Consider the following 17,779-nt stretch of genomic DNA (forward strand, 5'->3'; position numbering starts at 1 on the left):
GGACTACGAATCGTAGAAGCAATTTTGCATAATTATCCAACATTGTGCCGGGAGACAGGCGACGCGCTGGCGCTTAAATCCTAATAACATCGCACGGATCCGATCGGAATCTCGTTACGCTACTGTAATCTGTTGCGAACAAATAGCTTATTATTTTGGTATATTTTTCTAATGCTTAAACATTAATTTAAGACTGTACTTAATTACGACTGTAATTAAGAAATACTATAGTATTTTTAGTATTAGTCCAAATGCACGCAGTCAGTGTTTAAGTACTTATTAGAATTCAAAATGTTCTTCTCTCATTTCTTATAAAAGTTCATCTATTATGTTCACCGATGACAACTTAAATCCTCTCACGTTTTTCTAATATTATAATGAGCTCTAAAGCCTCTGAGACATATTTTATTTTTTTCCCGACGCAGTTTATTTTTCATTTCACGTTTCATAAGCGAAATTTGCTTGTCCCTCTTTGCATTTGGCAAGCATAATGCCCCAGTCGCTTAGTGCACTTTTATTACGGTATTAAGTGACGTAATTTTTTTCATATTATATTATTCAAATTTAAATAACTGTCTCCGGTTTCCCCCGCAAAGGTCCCATTGACTAGCGAATCCTGTTGTCGCTCGTTGAATCTTGTTATTTTTTGTAAGACAAAGTCACGTCGAATTGCGAAAAATGTTGAGTGTTTTTCAATAGCTAAAAATTATTATTGAATAGCTTAACATTTCTAATATAATTGGGTTGAATAGTTAAAATCATGTAAATAGGGAAAATATTTTTTTTTGAATAAATTTAATACTATTTCCAAACAGCCATTCTACGCATTTTATGTTATAAAATCGAAAAAGTTGGAAGGCAGCAATTTTTACAAATGACATTGTGACGTTTATGCGGAGGGTGCGGCTGCCGACAAGTCATCATGTTACTTCTTTCCTATTATTTTTGCATTTCGCCATACTTGTTCTGCCCTAAGTGTTTCTCTTCGATTCTTCTTGTATTGACAATAATCTTATTCGTGTATCTTATTTTCGAAAATTAAAGAATTTCAATATAACTAAATAATATCGATGAATTTTTATTTATTATAAATAATAATTAAAATGATAGTATATTGTAAGCTAAAGATAATAATATAAAAATATATATATTATTATATGAATGGGATGTTATTTAATGTAATCTGTAGTTTAAATGTGGACATTGAGTTAATCTGTATTTAACAATTTAAATTGACAAGTATTAGACGAGACATAAGGTTTGTTATCTGCATAAACATAAAAGTTTTTACTTGCCTACAGCCCCTTTGCTACTTGTATTTTCTTTATAATTTATTCCATTTCTCCCCCATACATTGGCATCGGCCGCTGATATTTTTTATTCGATTAGTAAACCCCTAAGGTGTTTTTAGCCTTTTTTCGCTCGATTTTCTTCGAAGCTTTGTTGACTGTTACGGGGGTTACAATGCTCATTTCTTGTGGATGAGCAGGCTTATTTATTTTGTTGCTTATAACTTATTTGAGACACATACCTATCATAAGACACTGCGTTATTGGTTGAAAAAATGTATTTAACATATTTACAAAATACTTGCATTTCCTTGCACAATGCTTACAAATAACAACCGTTTTAACATTTCACTCAATTAATCATTTGTCACACAAAGAGAGCAATTGTACGAAATTCGTCGTTAACTTGTAGACGTTGGTATGTGTGACCCTAGTTCCTCAAACCGCAGTACTTACACACTCGATTTGTGTCGAAGAGGAGACGGGGGAAAGAAAACTTTTTGATGGATCGGACGGAGTTTGTTTTGCATGTGAGTGATATGTCTGAAATAATAAATGTTGAGGCGTCGACGCTTCCCCAAACTTCCCTCAGGAGGGTGAGCTAAAACGATTTTTGATTTGGGTGTCAAGCAAATGTTTTACGCAGTGACGCTCCGGGAGGATTTGATTTTCTTAATCGATTCCTCGAAATGTGAGCAACCTAAGCGTACATTTTAATTATCGTCGCAACGCGATTGACGTAGTTTTAGCACCTCTATGTAAATAGATGGCGCCACCGCCAAAAGCTTTGTATAATACTTACTCTAATCAGATTATGCATACAAGAACGGTTTGGAACGTTAAGCGCTGCAATATTAGGCAGTATGAACGGTTCAGAATTAACTAATCAGCGTACATTGGCTTCGGTGGTGATTGCATCGTATTGTCCGCGCTCGTGGCCCCGGAATATCTGTTTAGGCCACTGCTCGTCCTGTAATGGCAATGGTTAGCGTTAACTAACTTAGTTAACCTTCATAATTTTGTTAGCAAATCATTAGCATATATCTATTTTATATTGGCGATAGAGTTGTTTACATTAAACTAATTTATATTGAATTAACGCATTACTTAACTTACAAAATAGTTGTTCCATTTTATAGGTTTTGTGTATTTCTTACATCTATTAATTCAATTAAACAATTTGCTTCAATTACGTTTTCGATCATGTATTCTGATATAAATATACCAACGTTAAAATTTAACTGAAAAAAGTGTTTAACTATACTAATCTTTATAAGTAAGATCCTCCGTCATTTAGTCGTTACCTATTAAGTAGATAGCCTATGCATAAAGATTTATTTATTAACATTAGTATTATTAACATTAGAATTTAAAATTAGAAGAAAAAGTCTTGTCACTTTAAATAAAAAAAGTGTTGAACCTGCTTAGAATTTATCTGGTAAAATAAAAATCCGAGCATAACAAAATGAGTATTTAATTTGCCTCCCTCAATCTGTCACGGTTCGGTTTGTTTTTTTCACTTTACATTGCATTCGCGAAAAAATCGTCTTCCATCTCCAATTTAAAATTTGACAAGAGAATGAATAATATTATTTTAAATAACGATCATTTAAATAAAATAGAGAAGTATCTGAATATTTTGGTTATTTATTTAAATTACTATTTTGTAATATCTACTACTTGGTACTATTGGTATTTGGATAGTATTTAATCCATTATAAATAAATATATTATTATTAGTCAATATATTTTAAACTCACACGTATTTGTACCAATCATACAATCTATTACCGTAACTTAGATTGTTTTAAAACTATCTATCTCAATTTGTACATTAATTTTAAAATGTTGATGCACGGAGCAACCAAACGAATTTCAAAAATCATCGATCACATTAACAGTTTTATAATGATGAAAATAAAACGAAGGAAGTGGAAATAATTTATTACTTTATTGATACAACGTTATCTTTTGTCCGATCGCACTGTGATGATTTGGTCATTTCTTTTGGATTCGTTCAGGATGCGAGGCCTCATTTATTTTTATTCATTAAAATTGAATTGGATTGTCAAATAATATCCTGTCTTCTAAGTTCTTGTAACTAATTGATAAAATATTTCATCACTTTTATTTCTTTTTTGTGTGATTCATTATGAAGATATGGCGTATTTTATACGTCTCTTTTTTGAGTGTAGTAAATTTCACGGTGTAAAAATTTAAAGATGCAAGGAATTATTAGCATATTAATAGCTGCGGAAATGAAAAATATATTAAATTCAAGCAGTGTTTCGTGACTCGTCAGTAAAGTACGAGACGACTCCATTCCGAGGGTTGGAGCACAGAGTACTATTTGACAGAGATAATTTTTGGTAAATTACAATTTGGCTAACTAAGTATCTACTCGGGCAAAATTTGTACGAACTTCCTTTATAGCTTTTACCAAAACAAACAAATAGCAATAAACATTAACACTAATATTATTTAATTCGTTTATTATCTGATTTAACTAATTCCTTAATTTCTAAAATGATTTTATCATTTATTTCACGGAAAAAGTGTAAACAACTTAATTTCGTTGTCAAAATTAAACAAAATATATTCTAACTTCGACTTCATTCGAAATTGCTCTGTAATCCACAAAAGGGTTCCGCGAAGGCTTAAAACAGCCACTTATTATGTATGTTACATTTCACTTTCAGACGTCATTTATATTCAAATGCTCAAAAGGCATTACTGGGCAAAAATTGTAGCATTAACCCCTTTGAAATGAGCGAAATTGGTTCCGACACGGGAAATCATTTTTTAAGATATATTTTTTTATGAATAAACTGACTCACACTCATTGTTGTTGTGAAATGAAATACTGTCAATACTGTATCAAATTAATTTGTATGCGTATTTTTATATTTCTTATAAATATGCAGATATGATATTTTGTGGATTCGTTTTTGAATACACGTAACGAAGCCATGACGGAATTGAGCGCAGTCAACATTCTTAAGACGTTTATTAAACCTTTGATAAAATTGTTGGTTTGCGTACCACCCCTTCATCAGTTATTGTACTTACATACATCAATAATTTGTAACGCTGAGATTGAAGGGGTTATAAGCGAGAGAAACAAAAGGCACAAGAGGACATACCATCTAACATAATACTCATACCTAGTCCAATAATGCGTATTGGTAGAAATTACCTCTGATAAATGAACCTTTGGCTACTTATCTTCCAGATATAAAAAAAATATGTGTATATTGATGCGTATTGTCTCAATTTTATAAAAAACAGCTAGTTGTACATTGAATTGATAGGTTCTTTAAAACAAAATAGAAGCTTCAAAGAACGATAACTCACAATCAAAAAGAGCCTACGGAATTAGGGTAACTGTACCGATCCGTACAAAATGATTACACACACCGTCTTCATCCGTTCACAAAGGAACTCAGCGGGGTCTTATAATATTATACTTTTCCCTTTGTAGTAGCTCCGCAACTCAGTGGGTAGCATGCTTTATGGTTTCAAATGATAAAACTGTTTGTCAGTGGCTTTGTTGGGATTCGTTTTGCGTGGTAGCGTGTCCGATTGTCGGTATTTATGATTCGTGATTGTATCTATAACAAGGTGCTGACATATGATCTTGTTTATTGTGAACTTCGATTGGTTTTCGCAACGGAAATTGGTTAAAATGTTTAATCTATGTAAAATATTTTTGCTAATAACCTACTTTTATTACATTAAATAATTATCAAAATTAAAGATTGATGAATATGTTTTATATTATAGCAAGAATCATGTCACATTAAAAATATTTATAATTACAAATATGCAACCAACTCGAAAAAAATTGCCTCATGAAATTTTCTCAAGTCGTTTCCTCTCATGCCTTGGAATTGTTTTTTAAAAACTGGTGACAGTACTTTACTTTGCCTATCAATAAGTAAATATAACTTCTGTACTGAATAAATGATTACGAGTTTGAATTTAATGCTATGAGCTTTCTTCAAGTAACAACTCCACGCCCCTGCAAATATAATAAACACAAGAGGCAAACCGCTCTAGGGCCTCAAACATGAATACTAATGATCAGGATATCATGACGTGGAATTAATAATATAACTGCTATAACATGTTTATTGTAATTTATTTAACATTCTATTATATGTTTTAAAATCTTTGTATCCGCTTGTTACAGGTTGCGAGATGAACGAGGCGACATCGAACGTGTTATAGCCATGGACAAAGCTCGAGAGGGTTCACATAATGGTAATAATCGAACATTTATTAAAGGTTATACTTTAAGATAAGTAATTATCTTTTTTAACTTTAATTAAGACAGGAATTTATGTAAATAAATTCATACCATTCGTATTGTCATCATTCTTCAATAAAAATTGACGTTTATGGGCGTCAACGGAGAAGGAAAGCTTTTAAGATATTTATTCTCATTTTTATACACCAATCTGCACTGAAACTGCGTTGGCCTTTTACCAAGTGCTAACCAATAATGATAAGCCTAAAAATGCAAATTTTAGTGTCAAATTATGAATATCTATTTTAATACCCTGTTTCCAACAGGTTCGTCTCCAGGCCACAGTCCTGTGCTAAACCTTTCAAAGTCCGGTTCGGGCGAGCGCGAACGTTCAGAGCGCGAACGTGATCGCGCGGAACGGGGGGAAGGGTCTGCGAGCGGGCGAAGCTCGGCCGCCTCCCGCCGTACCCCTCAGCCCTCGCGAATACCCTCTACGGCTGCTGCAGTTTCACCACGCTCGCATACTGACGAAAGCGACGGTGCTCTATCTGATCAAGAAGACCATAATGTTAAAGATGAGGACGACGGTAAGTTATCAAAACGTAATTCATGATATTGAAATATATATTCTATTGTGAACCTGATCCATGAAAACGCATATAACATTAGTCTATATTTACTTAAAACAGACCACTAATTGAACTATTATAATAGAAGTTTATAAAAGGTGGATTTCCTTTAATAAAATATAAAGGATTTTTTAAGTTGGTTACGTTTGTTTTAATAAAAGCACTGACTTTTAAAATACATATCATAAAAGATCTTTGGGGTCTGCATTTTTTGTAATAAAATTATATGTTTAATCATAATTGAATTGTTACGGATTACAAAATCACACAACAAGCGCACAGATATAAATATACATATAATACTAAAATCATTTTCTCAGGAAATTATTTATACTCTTCTTAATAAAAATAAAATAAAACAAGTCCATTTTAAATCAGATAAAATTATGTTATACAATATTTATCGCTCGAGATAAATTAAACTTATCTTGTAATAATCAACAATTTATAATTGACTAATCTTTTTAATACGTCGCTAGATCAGTAATCACGGCTTTGACAAGAAAGTATCCATGTTGCGTTAACACAACGTTGTATCACCCGTCGAATATACGGCATGTAATGCAGAGTAAAATTACCCAATAATAGTTACAAAACGTTCGCATCCATAGTTCAGAAATTATCAGCCATAAAACCAAGTCTTTTTATTTTTTTAAAAGGGAATAGAACTTTGAGTTAAACTGATTCAACAATGTTACTTGATCACCGTCTATGTTTATTGGTAATTAACGAACGAATGCTATAAAGTCAAGCAGGTGAAATTAAAGTAGTCTTTATTGCCACGCAACTATTATAGATGCGAAGGAAGTAACAATGAAATGGTTTCTTTTTTGCAAACGCATCTTGATTGCTAGTTCCTAAATTATTCCTCGTCTTGATCCCGGGGCACCGCACGTTTACTTATAATGGTCCAATATAATAAAATCTTATTACCAGTATCTGCCGCGATCACCTTTAATAGTATGGATAGCACTTAAAGGATCAATTCAATTTTACACCTCACTAATACTTATCAAGACTAAATTTTAACTACAGATAAAGTATGGGATAATATATATTACTTTTTTTCTTTGAAATTAATAGCCATTTTATTTATTTTATTTAAATTTTTAATGATATTAAAGAATATTTACTAACAAAAACAAAGAAGTATATTGCCTTTATATTTGCCTCACTCACACACACTTATACTTTTATAATTAATACAATTGGTTTTTTTTCTTAATCGACTCGAAGAAGATATAAGACGATATATCACCAGAGATAGCGGTAACTAAGCGGATAATCATTATCAATCTAAGTTTACTTTAATAAGATAAGATTTCATTATTATACATCTTGCACTATTAAGACGATTAAAGATCAATGATGGATGGCATGAAAATTTCTTCAAAGATGTATGAAGATTCGTTATACAATTACAGTAGTGTCACTATAATAGCACACAGAAAGACATATTGAAAATATTAACGTACTAAATATTTTAATCAATTTAGTATTCTAGCTTCGTATATCATCAATCATGGGGAAACTCGTTAATAGCATCCTAATAACTGCGTCACTAAATTATTTATGTTGTTATATAAACAGAAAATTCAATAAATAAGATTATACTTTTTGCCACTTATTATAATGATGAAGTTATCGATAACATCTTAAATATTCATTTATCGATTTGTTATCTGACACAAGGTTTTATTAAAAGAAAATTTATTGGTTTTCGTTTCTTTTTAAAGTCTAAAACTAATTAATTCTTCTAAACTAAATTAACCATTTACCGCTAACATCGACGTCAATCAAAACAATGATCCAAAAATGTAAATAGCAGAAGCTTACAATAGGCGAATTTGGGAAACAATAAGGATTGTGTATGTAGCTGTCGAAGGCTGAACATGTATTTCTTAAGCGTGGGAACTTTACAAAACGATATAATCTATAATTTCTGTATGTGTAAATAACATGACGGTTGAAGATAGCCACCTAATAGTACAATTATGAACAATTTCCGACTTATAATAAATTACCAGTTTATTAGTATTTCCACTGAAATCGTCATATTATATACTTTGAGAACAATACTAGACTTGTAGATTTGTATTTGGAAAACATCCTATATCATTGACAAGTCTAAGTAACAACTTTTTTATTTGAAACTTAGAAATGCAACGTAATTTAAACATATCTTGGAGAAAAAACCTTTTTGTAGGATAATAATTAGTAGGTAGATATCATCGACATCTTTCAGGACTATGTGCAAGTAGGTCCTTCTGGGTAGATAACTTCCATTTATCTTTATTGTACCGCAAAATAGCAATGTTATGTGTACTGCTATGTGCAGGCTTGATGAATGATTGAACCACTGTTACTACAAGGTACACCATACATTGCATACATTTAGTACTTGCTATCTTAGTTCCGCTTAGAAGAATGGATAAATTTGAAATAGTGGACCACCAGGGACTCTTTAATTCGAAAGCGCATGTAAAATTAAGAAATGAAATAAAATAAACAACACTTATCCAAATTCAGTACACAATTTCATTTTTGAATGACTGGTTATTTACTTTTATAATAACACCAATATATTAAATTGATTTATTAAAACTAGTCATAAAGAAAATTATTGATTTACAAGTTCATAATCTTTTTTTTTCAAATATCGCTGCATAATCGTGACGATCACCCTGTCTTCATTATAAAAACTTTTTCTTCACATTCGTGTCATTCAACTTTGATCTTTGTCGATCCGATGTTACCTCTTTCTTTCAATCATCGTATTTGTGACCCTGTTTCATCTCATAATCATTTGGCTGTGTTAGTAACAATTAATTAATTATTAATGTATATTCGTTTTTAAATCAAGTCGCAGAGGGTTTAATTTCGCTTAGAAGCTTTATTAAAAATTTTGTTAATTGGCCTTATTAAGAAGATCGTGTTGTGACAACTCGAAAGTGCTATCGTGCTCATCGACAATGACGAAACGATGTTGTCTTTATTATGTGATGAGCGTTCAATATCGTGTCAGTTAAATTATATGTATCTATAGATTACTTTGAACCGTGAGAGACGCAAATCAAACATTTACTGTTTATTCATCTTGAATCGTTTGATTTGTATGTAATTAAATGAATGAAATACGAGTCGTTAGCTGAAGGATTAAACAGAAATAATACAAAGATATAAGATCCGTTATAATTGGTACTATTCGAGTAACCGATCTAAGATCGCAAAAGGAACAAGCGGTATAGTGCAGCGAAGCATATATAAATCGCTTAGAGACAGCCCATTCGGTGTCGAATGGCTAACCGTGTCCTTATTCCGACTAGTATCTGCGAAACGACTTGTAAACTGAGCTACACAGTAGATAGTCGTTAAAAATAAATAGTTTTATTCCTTCTTTGAACACACAAAAAGGGATTTATACTCTTTTTATAAATAATGAATATCAAATAGTTTCAAATAGTTTCATGAATATAAATGTTTGATAAATATCAATCAAATGTATGTTACAATAAGACCGTTTACAATAATTAAACAGATTATTTAAATGGATATTTTTCGCATTTTTTAATTTAAAAAAGTACATAAAATATTGTTTTATATCATTCATCCCGTGTGCATTCGATTTATGGGCAACCTAAAAAGAGGACGGCGCTTAATTTATTAAGTTACATTTCAATGGTATTCGAATAGGCCTTGCTCTTGCTTCATCAACGCACCGCATGGATTACCACGCGATTTCCATGTACCTTACAATAATAATTGTTATGCGAATGATACACGCACGCGATCTGTAATGTCGTTTTTATTATTGATTGTTTTGTAACCAATATATTTAAAGCAAGCAATTGATAAATTAATTGGTATTGATATAAGGTCATCCCTTCGATTTTATTTTTATATTTTTTTCATTTAACAAACCGGATATCATAAATATTTATGTAATCGTTCTATTTAATTAATTGTTACTTTCAAGTTATAATATAGTAAATAAATATTTTTATTATAACCTTAATAAACAGCGCATTTTTTGCCTAGGAGCAGACTTGAGTGATGGCGATCGTGATCTACCCACCAATTCGTCCCCGGCGCCCGTCAACTATCCCGCTCAAGGCTCGTCACCTAACGTTCCCGTAGACCCCACTGCCGACACTCTGGTGTCTTCTACAGAGACTCTTCTCAGAAACATCCAGGGTCTTCTTAAAGTCGCAGCAGATAACGCCCGTCAACAGGAACGGCAAATCAGTTACGAAAAAGGTGAGTTCAGTTTAAAATAATTACGCATTTATCATATCAACAGAAATTAACTACTTCAATCTCGTTAGAATACTCATTTGAATAAAACATGATTCTTATTATGTTGTTCACTTGAATAAATTGAGTTATGATAAGATCTATAGAGTTAAAGTAAAAATACCGAGCTATTTAGCATTGAAGGCGCAGTCGATTACCAATCTTTGTAGTTTAAGCGTTTATGAATTTACATATAAAATTAAAGCTTATTATATTATGAGGACTTAAACATTTTCTCCAGTGGATGTAACACATAAATGTTTTAATCGATATTACCTACAGAATATCTTGCGGATATAGGATTTATCATAAACAGTCTTATACCGAGACGGATTAGCGTTGAATCTCTGTGATCATATTAGTTTACCCTGTAATTTCTACATACTTGCATCTCGCAACCACTTCGTGTAGTTTATTTGCATTCGGTGTTGCTTCTATATAGCCCTATTCACTTAATTTATTGTCGTCATAAGCCGTATCTGAGAAGTTGTTGGTAATAACATTTCCTTTCAGCTCTTGATTAAAATTGGATGGAATAAGATTCGTTAAGAATTAATATCGGAAATTATATTTATATATAATATTAAATAATCAATACGCTTATCTCACACTCACTTAGGACAATACGAATATCTATTTTCCATGCGAGAAACGGCGCGGGCGCATGTCGTGCCTTTGCAAATAGCCGTAGAACAGATGCGCCTGAGTTATAGCACAGCCCACTATCATTACCCACGATTCCATTCGGACAGCATAATTGTTTAATTGATATTTCTGCGAGTTATTTATTCACGTCATTTTGTTTTCACCATGAGAAATAAGTTCGTGCGCTATGCTTTCATTCTTACATATCAAAGATAATTTACATCTATGATTACGTATTATTAACTAAAATACTGATAAAAATAACTTGATAAAGAAAATATTATACAATATTGAAAGTATTAAAATACATATATTCAATATAATAATAATACATTCAGACCATGTCTAAACAAAAGGAAGGAAAGACGCAATTGTTATAAAAGCTATAAAAACACAGAGGATCAGAAAACGCGGCGCGAGTCATCATCAAACTTGAATATCAATATTGCGCCTCGAGCCAATTGTATTAATAAACAAAACAAAATGAGAAATAATAATGCTATAGGCCAACAAAAGGTTCCATTTCTCCCCCTGATGTGTTGTAAGTGCCAAAAGAATAACTTCCTAAGTGCTAAAGGCTTAAGATTGGAAATTGAGAATCTATTTACTAAACCAGTAATTTTGTTATTACGATAATAAAATTATTCTTGATGAAATATTTTTTCGAATCAATGTGTCTGGCGAACCTTACCGTTGATTTTTTTATAGAAATTACAGCAATCACCCGCTTGGTTCGCCTCGGCTGAATTGATAGGTGGGTATTGGTTGGAAGGCTTGTATTTTAGTTGGTCGTCCTTTCGGTCGTATATCGTATATAAGTTTTCATATCCTTTGAGCCTTACATAGCTTATGTTTACTGTACGGACAGTTTCGTCGAGACACGTACTACTCTGTAGCTTTGTGGTTACGAAAGTAAACATTAGTTGAAACTGTCGCCCCTCTGTCGCTCACAAATAGTAGATTGCTATCAGATGTATTCGTTGACAATTTTTACACCAGAGGTACAGAGTGGGTGTCGCTCAGACAAATGTACTGCATTCAGAGTGTTATCAGATAACACGGGAGGGTCCTATGAAAGGACTTCACCGTGATAAAACTTTTTCGATTTGTTACAGTAACACAAGCAATGAATGCAAAATGGCTAGTAATTTCCGTGAAGACTTTTCAGGTGTATAATATTATTTAATATTATATCTAAACAGTTTGACAAAGATTATTTGTATCACTATTAAAATTAAATAAAATTGGTTACCCGCCCGGCTTCGCAAGAGTAGATGATGGATCTTAATAAAACGTACATATGAAATGACAATCATACAAAGAAAAAATATCTCGCTTATTTTGGTCATGTCTTGTGTATTTGGTCATCTTGTTTATATTGGTTGGTACGTAGAACGAATCACCAAATTTTCATCACAATCAGATCAATTTAGGTCAAGAAAAACATAGGATAAACATACAAACATTAATTTTTATTAATATATTATTACAGGTATATTTTTATGTGACTCAAACCGTCAAAAATTATATTTTTTGTTATCGAACTCTCGTCAACATTTTTCAATTCCAGGCTGGTTTCATTGTAAGCATAGTGGCTTTAAAAACATTCGTAACTCGCAGAGAGGTTCCGATCGCAATCATCGCGACATAAATCTACTTCGGCTACTCTTTAATCCTTTATCCCTGTTAATTCTTACCGCTTAGTTTATTTCTGAACCAAATGGCCCGGTCTTGTACGAGATTTTGTTCACCTCTTTTGTTTAACAACTATCAGTTTTTGTTAAGCTAAGTGCTGTTCAACGGACAAATGGCACATGCGAAAGCAGATAGGACAAGCGTATTTTATGGGGTTCTGTTAGAAAGGAAATTCCACCTCCATATCTAGAGATAACTGGTGTCGAGAACCATAGTAGTCATGGTCTTGATATTGTTTAATGTATTGACTTAAAAAAATAATATTAATATTATCGATATTTGTGATTATAAATAGTATAAATAAACATGTGAAACCAAAGTGATCATATTATTGTGAGAGTTTCGTTTCTATAATTGTTTGAATTTGAAATAGAACAAAAATCCGCTTCATAATATTAATTTTGAGTAAAATAATGTGAAATAATAAATTATAATGACAATCAAAATAAAGATTCTAGAGTATGCCTGTTTATTTATTACATCTTAACGACTAAACTACTGAACCGACCGTAATACAATTTGGTGTACATGTAGTCCGAAAAATGGATAAAGTATATTTATTGAATGATCTACATCAAATAGAGTCGCGGGTAACGGTAACTAGTATATTGTAAACCTTAAAACTATAAAAATGTATGTTGTTATGTATATTGCTTGTTATAACTAGTTCAGATTTTTTGCAATATACATATCTAATCTCAATAACAGTTGGACGTAAAATAGGACTGAAATCAACAGATACATTAACCAAATCATATGAACAAGCATTTAAAGCTTAAACGTCAGACAATGTAAACAGACAAATACACGCGACAATTAAATTAAAACGTTTCTTATTTCTATGTATTTATGACATAATTTTGGATGAGATCACATTGCGTTGGAGGGAAACAGCCCATCAATAACGTGGAAGTGACCGATCGAACAAACAAGAACTGGCCAATGATAAAAACTGATGAGCAAATAGACAGACAGGACTTGTGTACTCAGCTAATGGATTCAATTGATATGAAAGCTTTTACAATACTGTCAGGGATATTGCTATTATATCGCGATGTAACCAAATTAGCAAAATTGCTTAATGTTTTGTATTATCTAACGTTAAAAAATTTAATTCTCTGTTCCTATAAAATCGTAAATCGCCTATAGATTGATATTTTAAACTTTTACTAAATGTCAGTGCTATAAGCTGAGTGAGTCTTAATACGCGTATATTATTTTATACATATCATTGGTTCATAACAATATTATTATGGCGTATCTTCTAGCTGTGTAGTTGTCACCTTAAGCTGTGATTGTTTGAGAAGTAATATATTCTATTTAAGTGAAAAGAGTAAAGCTGTCGATCGCAGTACTCATAACTCGCTAGCTCAAACCGCCCCCAGCTAACGAGCCACCGCGAGATGCGAAGATATACCAACGAGGCATTGTGCCGCGCCAGCTTTCGCACCATTGTAACATAAGCGCTGAATCTCTCCGAGCAATCTTTGTTTGTTTACTCCAACGTGCTGACATGACTTATAGTGTTATGATATCAAACCTATATTAATATTCTAAATCCTTCCTTAATCATGCAAATTGTCAATAAAAAAATTAAAGGTGATTGAAAATTATAGGTAGTTCCATTCATTCATATTATTTGTATTTCTATTGCTACTCATAGACATATTTCACGTGTAATTCAAAATATAAATATTAAAATACAATTAATAATATCATAAACTCAGCAACTAGTTTAGAGTTTGTTCATTTTTTAGTTTGTTAAACTTCTTGTAAGTTTTAACAGCCTACTTGAAATAAGCCTAAAAAACATGATTTGTTATTTAGTACAGTATTTGTTTAATATGCGTCTGTAGTCATGAGTGTTGCGTGAACATATTTTTTACCTCGTAAATTATTAATTTAATGCCACGGAATGAAAGAACATTTGGCCACCAAAATAAAAACCATTATTTTTTTTAAATTAAACTTCGAAACCTAACATAAGTACAATATAATTAGATACTATAAAAATACGAGTAGTTAAAAAAACAGTTCCAATGACAGTTTATTAAGGCCCAATCATCCCATCTCAGAATTATTATTTAATAGAACCAAATTTTAAGTATTTATATTTTTTAATAATAACAAGGCCAATTGTGTACACCTAACGGTTCATAGAGTGATTATGGTAACCGATACATGGTTTCCGTACCACTTGACCATGAAACCAAGTAAACAATAAGTGACATTAACAGGAGTATTAAAATTGCATTCCTGCAATGTACCGATATGTAAGAGACATCGGGCGGCCATATTGGATTACTTGCGCGTGTCGCTCCGGTTACATTGCGCACGCGACTTGACCACACGCACGCCATCTAGTTGAGAATGTGCATATCGATAGTTAAACATGGTAAATGTCGGTACACCACAATAGATCCACTGTCGGGTATCATTTTAAACGATGTTAATCGATATTTTTTGTGCGAATAAGTACGGTCTGCCTTCTATGAATATTTTTTTTAAATAAAATCAAATTCACCTATAACCCTTCTAGCACCTAAAACTGCCAAATGTACTATTTCATAAAGGCTACTAAATCTGTGTTCATAATGAATTTATTTCGACGATAATATATGTACAAACTCTCGACAGTAGCTCAAATATGAATCCTGTACCGTATCAAGCCAAGATACTCCCTAAGGATCTTAAGATCTACACGACGAATAGTAATATTAGATACGCAAATACAACACACTTGAATTTGAACCTTCTGCTAATATAATTACATACGCAATTCTACGTCGCTTTTTGTGTCCTTAATACGGTTTATATCTGTAACATATATAAAGGGGTAAAGTGAGACAATCGTAAAGTTTAATAATAATTACATTCTCAACTCTCCTCCCCGGCTTGTGCGCAATAATTAACCGCTCGGAATTACTTAGCCGAAATAATTTAATGTGACGTACGCCCAATTATACGTGATGTGCAAGATGTCTTTATTGAAAAATATAACGAATACTATCCCAAATTATTCATTATTACTTTTCTAAACTTAACTTAAATTAGTTTGAATGTAGAAGTATCTTATTAAATTTAAAGTTCCTAAAAATTAATAAATTTTTAACTTAAATAATTATTTGATGATTTGGCTTCATATAATATTGACTTGGTCTTTGCTTTCATTTGACCTGCAAACAAAACGTATGCGTAGATTAAACTGATCTTAATATTTAAAACTGACGTAAACCAAGGTTTAAGAGCAGTTATTCGTCAGCAAACGTAACAAGAGCTTCACGTGCTAGCCTTTCTTTACTTTATAAAAGACCATTCAAGACCGGTTATGTGCTGTCTCTATGGGGTGGAACTGAACCCTTGTTCTAGTTGTAATTTACATATGGAATTACAAGCCGGAATAACGTCGTTTATGCATATGTTTATGATTTGGTAGCACGTTTATAGAGTGAGATGTGTTTTTATTAGAATTGTGATACGTACAAGGATGAACATTTTTATACCACTCATTTTAATACTTGGTTATTTCGTTTACTAAGCGTGTATTCTCGGTTAACGCCTGGTACGTATTCATATATTTTTAATATTCTTATATGAAATTATACATGCTTATTGACCTTCGATTAATCAAAAACATTTTAAAAGTGTTTGAAGACTTAATTCTTCTCTGTTTAATTTAGTAAATATTTATTGAATTTATATAATATATTGTTCTCACTGGCACATCAATAGCAATATGTATACAAACATAACAACAAAGATATCAGACTAAGTATCCACTAAATCGTCCGACACGCTAAAAATAATTTCAAAAGCATTGAAAAACTTCTATGCCATTATTTTTAGTTAAAACTTTATTAATCATAATTTAATTTTCTTCAATAGGAACAGGGAATTGCAATAATATAAGTCATGGCTCGCAGCTGGAACGCTGCGACTGTATAAATATTCTTTATATGCAGTTAAATTTTTTACACCGCGCCCATTATATCAGGAAGTTTGCAGAAAAATGAAAAATTACCGGTCAGGGAGCGACCGCAAAAACATCTCATAAGGAACAACTAATGAAAGCTTAGAGCTATTCGCATAAATCTCCCTTACATTTTTAATACCAATATATCTGCGAAGGGGAGCTTTCACCGGGAAAAGAAAAAAATGAAGCCGAAAAACAAAACATTCGTGGACTCGCGAATTTATATCTTATTTAAATAACAGATGTTGTCCGCTTATAAATGTAGATATTTTTTAATCAGTACCTTACCGAGGACATAATGGTATCAGGCGATCTGCCGTCAGCTGGTATGTAGATGTAAGGGAGTTTATCGTGTTTGGTGGCTAATTTAAAAATCCCTCTCGCGGGGATTGTTCGCATTGCGAGCGCCGTCATCCCGAAGCGGCTGCGTGATATCTCTCTTGACCCGTATACTTTTTATTTGCTTCGTTACCTAAGCTTTTTTCGTATCGTATCGAATCTCAAGGAGTCGTGTAGTCTCATTAAAATAATACAGGGCTACCGGATAATCTTATCCGGTGTGTTTCGATCGCAGATTGGTTGCGCGTGCGCCGATAACACCGCGAGTTATTCCGGCGGTGCTCGTTCCAAGCACTACTATTTTTAATTTATTTTGTGTGGACATCTTCATTATTTGTACGTTTAAAATGCTACATAAATACAACAACTCATGACAAAATATATATCAATAGTTTTTATTCATTTGTACATATCGACGCTACTAAAATCAAAAATATAAGTAAAACATGTTTTATAGAGGTAGATAAACATCGTTCAAAGATTCCAATCCAAAATAAATGCAAACGCAATGTTGCAATGATATTATGATCTAAATTTCACACATAATAAAGAAAGGCAATTCCTATGATTATTAGCGAAGAGACTGCGGGAATAATCCTCCACAGTAACATCTCCGTGTGACATAAGCCGGAAAAATCTAATAACACTAAAATAAAATTGCCGACGG

At 32.2% G+C, this 17,779-nt stretch overlaps 1 protein-coding gene across 7 annotated transcripts in view; it reads left to right on the forward strand.

Moving 5' to 3' along the window:
* The window catches only part of LOC125066211 (dachshund homolog 1), a 128,510-nt gene that overhangs the window by 75,009 nt on the left and 35,722 nt on the right, over positions 1-17,779 (forward strand). For 5 of the 7 annotated variants that reach the window (XM_047674190.1, XM_047674192.1, XM_047674194.1 and 2 more), the window contains 3 exons: positions 5,482-5,552; positions 5,865-6,125; positions 10,206-10,424. In XM_047674190.1, the coding sequence (XP_047530146.1) occupies positions 5,482-5,552; positions 5,865-6,125; positions 10,206-10,424 (551 nt within the window). The remainder of the gene's footprint in view (positions 1-5,481; positions 5,553-5,864; positions 6,126-10,205; positions 10,425-17,779) is intronic. The other 2 variants (XM_047674191.1, XM_047674197.1) reach the window with 1 other exon arrangement.

The sequence above is a fragment of the Vanessa atalanta genome, chromosome 9 (genome assembly GCF_905147765.1).
Source record: "Vanessa atalanta chromosome 9, ilVanAtal1.2, whole genome shotgun sequence".
In the NCBI taxonomy this organism is placed as follows: Eukaryota; Metazoa; Arthropoda; class Insecta; order Lepidoptera; family Nymphalidae; genus Vanessa; species Vanessa atalanta.